The 7,868-nt window shown below is 42.5% G+C and overlaps 1 protein-coding gene and 1 pseudogene across 1 annotated transcript in view; one reads left to right on the top strand and one right to left on the bottom strand.

The window, feature by feature from the left end:
* The window catches only part of LOC106882676 (myb-binding protein 1A-like protein), a 16,213-nt gene that overhangs the window by 7,149 nt on the left and 1,196 nt on the right, over positions 1-7,868 (bottom strand). Inside the window, exons 2-9 of the mRNA XM_052978084.1 lie at positions 7,411-7,464; positions 6,703-6,810; positions 5,809-5,866; positions 4,076-4,218; positions 3,100-3,154; positions 1,674-1,891; positions 856-1,001; positions 221-278 (exon numbers count right to left, since the gene is read on the bottom strand). Coding sequence (XP_052834044.1) covers positions 221-278; positions 856-1,001; positions 1,674-1,891; positions 3,100-3,154; positions 4,076-4,218; positions 5,809-5,866; positions 6,703-6,810; positions 7,411-7,464 — 840 coding nt within the window. The remainder of the gene's footprint in view (positions 1-220; positions 279-855; positions 1,002-1,673; positions 1,892-3,099; positions 3,155-4,075; positions 4,219-5,808; positions 5,867-6,702; positions 6,811-7,410; positions 7,465-7,868) is intronic.
* Positions 450-568, top strand: LOC128251309 (5S ribosomal RNA; annotated as a pseudogene).

Below are 7,868 nucleotides of genomic sequence, written 5' to 3'. Positions count from 1 at the left end.
GGGGGGGGGGAGCGGAGAGAGACGGCCAGAAATGGAGGGATAGAGAGACAGAAAGAAAGTGAGAGAGATGAAGAGAAAGACAGAGATGGAGAAACAGACACAGAGAAGGAGAGATAGAGATGGAGAGACAGAAAAAAGAGAAGGAGAGAGAGACAGAGATGGGGGAGAAAAAGATAGAGACAGGGGAGAGAGAGAGAGAGAGAGAGAGAGTGTTACTGACCGTCACTATTTCTGCTTTGTGATTCTGTTTGATGAGGACTTCGATGAAATCGAGTAACCTGCAAAATGGAAAATAAAATCTCGGTTAAGGTTCAAAGGTCACACTCTTACACATCCTCTCATAACACAATTTATATATGTATGTGTTTAGACGTGTGTGTGTGAGTAATAACAACAGTCAAAGGGTTTGTCTGGTGTTGCTACAATTGTTTCATCAGAAGTTTTTATTTTAATTTAAGCATATCATGCTGAGAGCATCGGTTCTCGTCCTATCACCGAAGTTAAGCAACGTCGAGCCTAGTTAGTACTTAGATGGGTGACCACTTGGGAAACCTAGGTGCTGTAAGCCTCACACACTTATTTATAGGCACAGGAGTGGCTGTGTGCTAAGTAGCTTACTTACCAACCACATGGTTCCGGGTTCAGTCTCACTGCGTAGCACCTTGGGCAAGTGTTTTCTATTATAGCCTCGGGCCAACCAAAGCCTTGTGAGTGGATTTGGTAGACAGAAGCTGAAAGAAGCCCGTCGTATATATTTTTCGAGCACCATCCGGAGTATTCAAGCGATTCCAAGCAGTGCTGTTTTCTAGAAGTGCTCCACCCTTATTGCAGCCCCTATTTGTTCCATGTACTCACCGGATCTTCAAGGTTATCAGTTGCTGTTTCTTGTCATTTGATACTTTCTTGATTTCGCTTCGGTTGCGACTGCGAAATGCCGCAGCGAGTGCAGCATCGTGTTTGATCATCTCGCTGTCACTGAGATCCGACAGTTCTTCTTCGGACTGTCACATGGGAAAACCAATGGTGGAGACGAAACCGAGAAGGTGCAAGAAAAGGATCAAAAATGAAAATTATAAATTATGAATCATCATCAATTATATTACAAAAAGAAAACAGATCTCCATCTGTCTGTCTGTCTGCCCGCCCGGCACAACATCTGTTAGAGGGAGGGAAAGAAGGGGAGGAATCAAAATATGTCACAATGTATTTTTAAAAAGAGGGGGAGACAAAAGTTGTTGCTGAGAGACAAATACAGTGAGAGTGTGAGTATGAATGAAAGACTGACAGACACACACACACATAGATACTGGCACAGTCTCACACACATATACACACAGACATGGTCTCACATACACACACACACTGACACAGTCTCAAACATATATACACACAAAATGACAGTCTCACACACACACACACAGATGCTGGCAGTCTCACATACATATACACACATACATGGTCTCACACATACAGTCTCATCTATACATACACACATACCGACAGTCTTGCACACATGCATACGCACATACACACAGTGACAGTCTCACACTCATATACAGACACGGTGTCTCACACACACATCTGCACACTGACACAATCTCACACATACATACTGACAGTCTCACACACACACACACACATACACCCTGACACATCCCTACACACATACTTACATCATCCGTATTATCTGCAGCATCCCCCAGGGCATTTTTCACTTTCTGGCGGAAATCCTCATCGACCTCCATATTGGTCTCTGCTGCATTGCCATCTTTATCCTCCTCCTCCTCCTCATCATCATCATCCTCTTCCTCCTCCTCCTCTTCATCCTCGTCGTCATCGGCACCTTTTTCAGACATCTCTACATCCTCCTCTTCAGACTCACCTTCTTCGTCTGTTAATTACAATTTAACAACAATAACATCATTCATGGTTAATTACAATTTAACGATCACCAACATGTTAGAACTATTAGAAATTCTTCTTCAAAGAGTCAAATAATATTAGTATTATCAGATTCTCTGTCTATAATATTATTACCTCCATCTTAGCGAAAGTGGAAGTAATGTTTTCAGTTGTATTTGTTTGTTTCTTTGTTTGTCTGTGGACAAGATATCTCAAGAAGTGTTGGACGTATTCGTATGAAACTTTCAAGGATGTTTGGCCTCGTGACTGGCACAAACTCGATTGGGTACTGGACAAGGATTCTGGATTATTTTTCCGTTTTTTTTTACTTAATTTTTGAGAGCGGTCAGGTTCATATTTAGTATTCTCATTTGTGAGAGCAGTCGAGTTTATTTCAGATATTCTCATATTAAAAATCATCTCCGGCTAATCGTTAAGATGACATTAGTGTTACTTTGGTGGAGGTTTGCACTCTCTGAGTGCTCTTGTTTGAATTTGAAATAGGAGATATCTTACACGTTTATCCAACATGTATAATTTCGTAATTCCTAATAGCAAATGAAACGTGTTGACGAGTCCCTTAACTACTTGGGGGAGAGGGGCGTCGTGGTGCTGCAACCATGCAGTGTATCAAGGGTGAGAAAGCCTGACAGAGCCCATCCCTCTCCAGGTTAAACTCATATTTGCCAGCTGAGTGGACCGGAGCAATGTGAAATGAAGTGTTTTGCTCAAGAACACAATGCATCGCCCGGTCCAGGGACTGAAACCACAATCTTATGGTCATGAATTCAACACCCTAACCTCTAAGCACCATACTTCCACTAGTAGTACTCATTTCTACAGCTGAGGTGAAGTCTTTTGCTCATGAACAACAGATCACCTGATCCAGGGATTGAAACCACAATCTTACAATTGTGAGTCCAGCACCCTAGCCACTAAGCTAGGGTGCTGGACTCACAACTGTGCAAAATTATCACAAAACTTTTACTCAGTTTCATGGTCCAACAAACAGGAAAACATGAAACTCCGATTAACAGTTCTGTGATAATTTCACAATTTCAATGAAAGCATATTGCTCTATCTTTGGTATTTGAGTACTATTTTTTTTTCCACCTTGTTTTGTATTCATGTGCTTACTTCTGTGATCATGCAAACATGCATGTGTGTGTGTGTATATATTTATATATGTTCACTTACCACCAAACATAAAATCTTCATCGTTAGCCATATCAGTTGTTTTCTTCATCAGAATCTTAAATTAAAAATGAAAATGATAAAATTAAAATATTTTGACAACTGCCACATTAATAATAATAATATAAACATCAAACTTACCCAAACTTACGTGATATTCGGAAACCCCCTTCGGTTACGAATGACCATGGGATTGCACCTAGAAAGTTACCCTCCCAGGCACAAGTCCAGGCAACGTTGTTTATGGAAGACCAGCAGTCGCCCATGCATACCAGCCTCCCTTCTGCATGCCACCAGTGTTATCCAAGGGAAAGGCAAAGGGGCCGATACAGCTTGGCACCAGTGATGTCGCAACTCATTTCTACAGCTGAGTGAACTGGAGCAACGTGAAATAAAGTGTCTTGCTCAAGAACACAACACACAGCCCGGTCTGGGATTTGAACTCACAACCTCACAGTTGTAAATTCGACGCTCTAGCCACTGAGCCATGCGCCTTCACTATATAAATTTACATATATTAGCTAGAAAAATCTGACCTGGGGATAAACAAGGAAAGACACATTAGATAATGTAGTCCTAGATACACTATGTCTGAATAAAAGACAGGATGATCACAACTGGAACATCACGGATCATAGGTCAGCTGGATCAGGACTGACCTGGGGCTAAACAATGCAAGGAAGGACACATTAGATAATGTAGTCCTAGATACACTTTGCCTGAATAAAAGACAGGATGGTCACAACTGGAACATCTTTGATCATAGGTCTGCTGGATCAGGACTGACCTGAGGTTAAACAACAACAACAAGGAAGGACACATTAGACAATGTAGTCCTAGATAAACTATGCCTGAATAAAAGACAGGATGGTCACAACTGGAACATCTTTGATCATAGGTCTGCTGGATCAGGATTGACCTGGGGTTAGACAAAAACAACAAAGGACACATTGGATAATGTAGTCCTAGATATACTTACCTCTGTAAGAAGACCAAGGGACAGAGGTGTGATGTGGTCAGTAACGGCTGAGAAGATGCTGGTCGCTATGGCACGAGACAGTTTGGAAGGATGGGTCATCATAGCAATGAGGACATCGAGCAAGACGTCCAACCAGTCCGGCTCTGGAAAGGTGAAAGAAAAGGGGTTAACAGGTTAATGGGGGTAACAATGAACAGGGCAGGTAGGGTCAGTCAATATGGAAGGGTTTAATGGGACAAGGACCAATACGAGGCAAAGGATACTGCAATCAGGGAAACTGACCTTTAAGTGAAAGGGTCAAAGTGTTGAGGGGCTCAAGGCAGAAAGGGACAAAACAGTCAGGGCTTCCGCAGTAGGGGAAACATTACAGTGAGGACCGCTATGGCAGGGATCGAACAACAACTACAAAAGGGGGAGGTCTTAATGTGGTCACTCCACCTGAGAGAAATAGCAGCCAAATCACTCTCAAGCTATATCTAGCCATGTTGGAAAATGAAAGGACACATAAAAAGACAGGATGGTCACAGCCGGAACATCTTTGATCATAGGTCTGTCAGATCAGGACTGACCTGGGGCTAAACACCAGCAACAAGGAAGGACACATTAGATAACGTAGTCCTAGATACACTATGCCTGAATAAAAGACAGGATGGTCACAGCTGGAACATCACTGATCATAGATCTGTCTGGATTAGACCTGACCTTGGGTTAAACAAAAACAACAAAGACGGATACATTAGATAATGTAGTCCTAGATACACTATTCCTGAATAAAAGACAGGCTGGTTAGAGCTGAAACATCTCTGGTCATAGGTCTGTCGGATCAGGACTGACCAGGGGCTAAATAACAAGAAAGGACACATTAGATAATGTAGTCCTAGATACACTATGCCTGAATAAAAGATAGTATGGTCACAGCTGGAACATCACTGATCATAGGTCTGCTGGATCAGGACTGACCTGGGGCTAAATACCAAGAAAGGACACATTAGATAATGTAGTCCTAGATACACTATGCCTGAATAAAAGACAGGATGGTCACAGCTGGAACATCACTGATCATAGGTCTGTCGGATCAGAACTGACCTGGGGCTAAACACCAGCAACAAGGAAAGACACATTAGATAATGTAGTCCTAGATACACTATGTCTGTATAAAAAACAGTATAGTCACAGTTGGAATGCCTTTGACCATATATCTACTGGATCAGAACTGACCTTGGGCTAAATAACAAGAAAGGATACATTAGATAATGTAGTCCTAGATACACTATGCCTGAATAAAAGACCGGGTGGTCACTTCTGGAACATCACTGATCATAGATCTGTCTGGATTAGACCTGACCTTGGGCTAAATAACAAGAAAGGACACATTAGACAATGTAGTCCTAGATACACTATGCCTGAATAAAAGACAGGATGGTCACAGCTGGGACATCTTTGATCATAGGTCTGCTGGATCAGGACTGACCTGGGGCTAAACAATAAAGAACGACACATTAAATAATGTAGTCCTAGATACACTATGCCTGAAGTAAAAGATAGGGTGGTCACTTCTGGAACATCTTTGACCATAGGTCTGCCGGATTAGAAAAATAACCTGGGACTGAACAACAACAACAACATCCTGACATTGTTGCCATCACATCACAAGGACAAGAAAGAAAGGTGGAAGTTGTGGCATGCATGCCTTTTCCAAAGCCATAAACAAAACAAGACAGCATGTTACTCACCATCTTCTGAAGATTTCACCCTCTTTTTAACAGCATTCTCACAACAAGACAAACTGTCCTGGAAATAGAAAATATAAAACACATTTTATATATATACACTTAATGCCTGTTTTGTTGGCACTCCGTCGCTTCCGACGTCGAGGGTTCCAGTTGATCCGATCAACGGAACAGCCTGCTCGTGAAATTAACGTGCAAGTGGCCGAGCACTCCACAGACACGTGTACTCTTAACGTAGTTCTCGGGGGATATTCAGCGTGACACACAGTGTGACAAGGCTGACCCTTTGAATTACAGGCACAACAGAAACAGGAAGAAAGAGTGAGAGAAAGTTGTGGTGGAAGAGTACAGCAGGGTTCGCCACCATCCCCTGCCGGAACCTCGTGGAGCTTTTGTAGGGTAGCTGTGAGAGGTAGGATCTGACTATTTTAACAATGACATTGTAGGCTAGGTGTAAGAGGCTGAATCTGGTCAGTTTGAAAATAAAACAGGAATAATATTTGGGGCAGAAATGGTGAGTTTAAGTGCTAAAGGGTGAAAGCTGAATGCTGGTTCAATGTTACAACCTCGTCCTTCTGTAGAAGGGCCAAGCTAAACACCCAATACCAAAAACACTAACAGAACACACTGCTCTTTTCAGTGCTTCCTCCGATTACAACTATGAACTATCTCAGCTGAAAATTAGTATGCTAGTACATCCTTCTCCCCCTTGTATATCACATCTTAGATATACAGCTGGGTCAAAGGTGAGGTGAGTGGAAAAGGTGTTTTCTGTCTGCTCATAATGGTGGAGGTACCAGAAAGCAATCAGTGAAAGAGTGGTACGTGGTACCAGGTCATACTTACTTGTGAGTGACGGTCATGGTTAGAGAAAGAGAGAGAGAGAGAAATGCTTACCTGAATGACATCGAGGCAGTTCTGTGGGTCACAAAACACCTGTAGGGCCAGGTAGGTGAGCAGGATCTCAAAGGCATATATATTCTTGCTTTCTGATTGGTCAGTTTTCTGGTGGAAACACAAAACAAACATCAATGACAATGATGATGACGATGGTGGTGGTGATAATGATAGTGGTCGTGGTGGTGATGACGATGATGATGGTGATGGCTATGATGATGATCTAATTATTTCATTAATCTATTTTTACTCCAAGCTTCCACTGTGATAACCCAACATGCAGCTTTCACCACCCTGGGGTCATGCAGTTTCATCAAGGTCAACCTTGCGTTTCAACCTTTCAGGATCAATGAAATAAGTACCAGTGGCGCACTGGGATCAATGTAATCAACTTGTCCTCTGCTGTGTAAAAAGCACCCTCTGTGCACTCTGTTAAAACGGTTGGCATTAAGAAGGGCACCCGGCTGTAGAAACCCTGCCAGAACAGATAAATGGAGCCTGGTACAGCTCTTAGACTTGCCAGTTCCATTCCGCCCATGTCAGCACAGAAGACAAATGTTAATGATGATGTTGGTGATGATGAGAATATATTCTGCCATTGCAAGCAAATACACTGCAAACCCCTTACATGTTCTTTCATTCATACCCACCCACACACACACACACACATATATATATCTCTAAGGAATAAAAAATACAGAGTCTTACAATGGAGTGCATCTGGGACAACATCTGTTTGATCTGGTGAAGAGCTTGTAACGTCTGGAATATAGACAGAGAGAAGACACATAGACAGTTTTAACATTTAGACATTTAACAGCAAATATTTAACAAACAACATTCAATAATGTAAGATGGTGAGCTGGCAGAATCACGATCAACCCCAGGCAAAATGCTTGGCAGCATTTCATCCGTCTTGAAGCTCTGAGTTCAAATGCCACCAAGGTTGACTTTGCCTTTCATTCTTTCGGGGATCAATAAAATAAGTACCAGCCAAATGGCTGTGTGGTAAGTCGCTTGCTTACCAACCACACGGTTCTGGGTTCGTTCCCACTGCATGGCACCTTGGGCAAGTGTCTTCTACTATAGCCTCGGGCCGACCAAAGCCTTGTGAGTGGATTTGGTAGACGGAAACTGAAAGAAGCCTGTCGTATATATGTATATTG

The sequence above is a fragment of the Octopus bimaculoides genome, chromosome 30, assembly GCF_001194135.2.
Source record: "Octopus bimaculoides isolate UCB-OBI-ISO-001 chromosome 30, ASM119413v2, whole genome shotgun sequence".
In the NCBI taxonomy this organism is placed as follows: Eukaryota; Metazoa; Mollusca; class Cephalopoda; order Octopoda; family Octopodidae; genus Octopus; species Octopus bimaculoides.
Note: the sequence above shows the minus strand (reverse complement) of the source record. Positions and strands in the feature narration are given on the sequence as shown.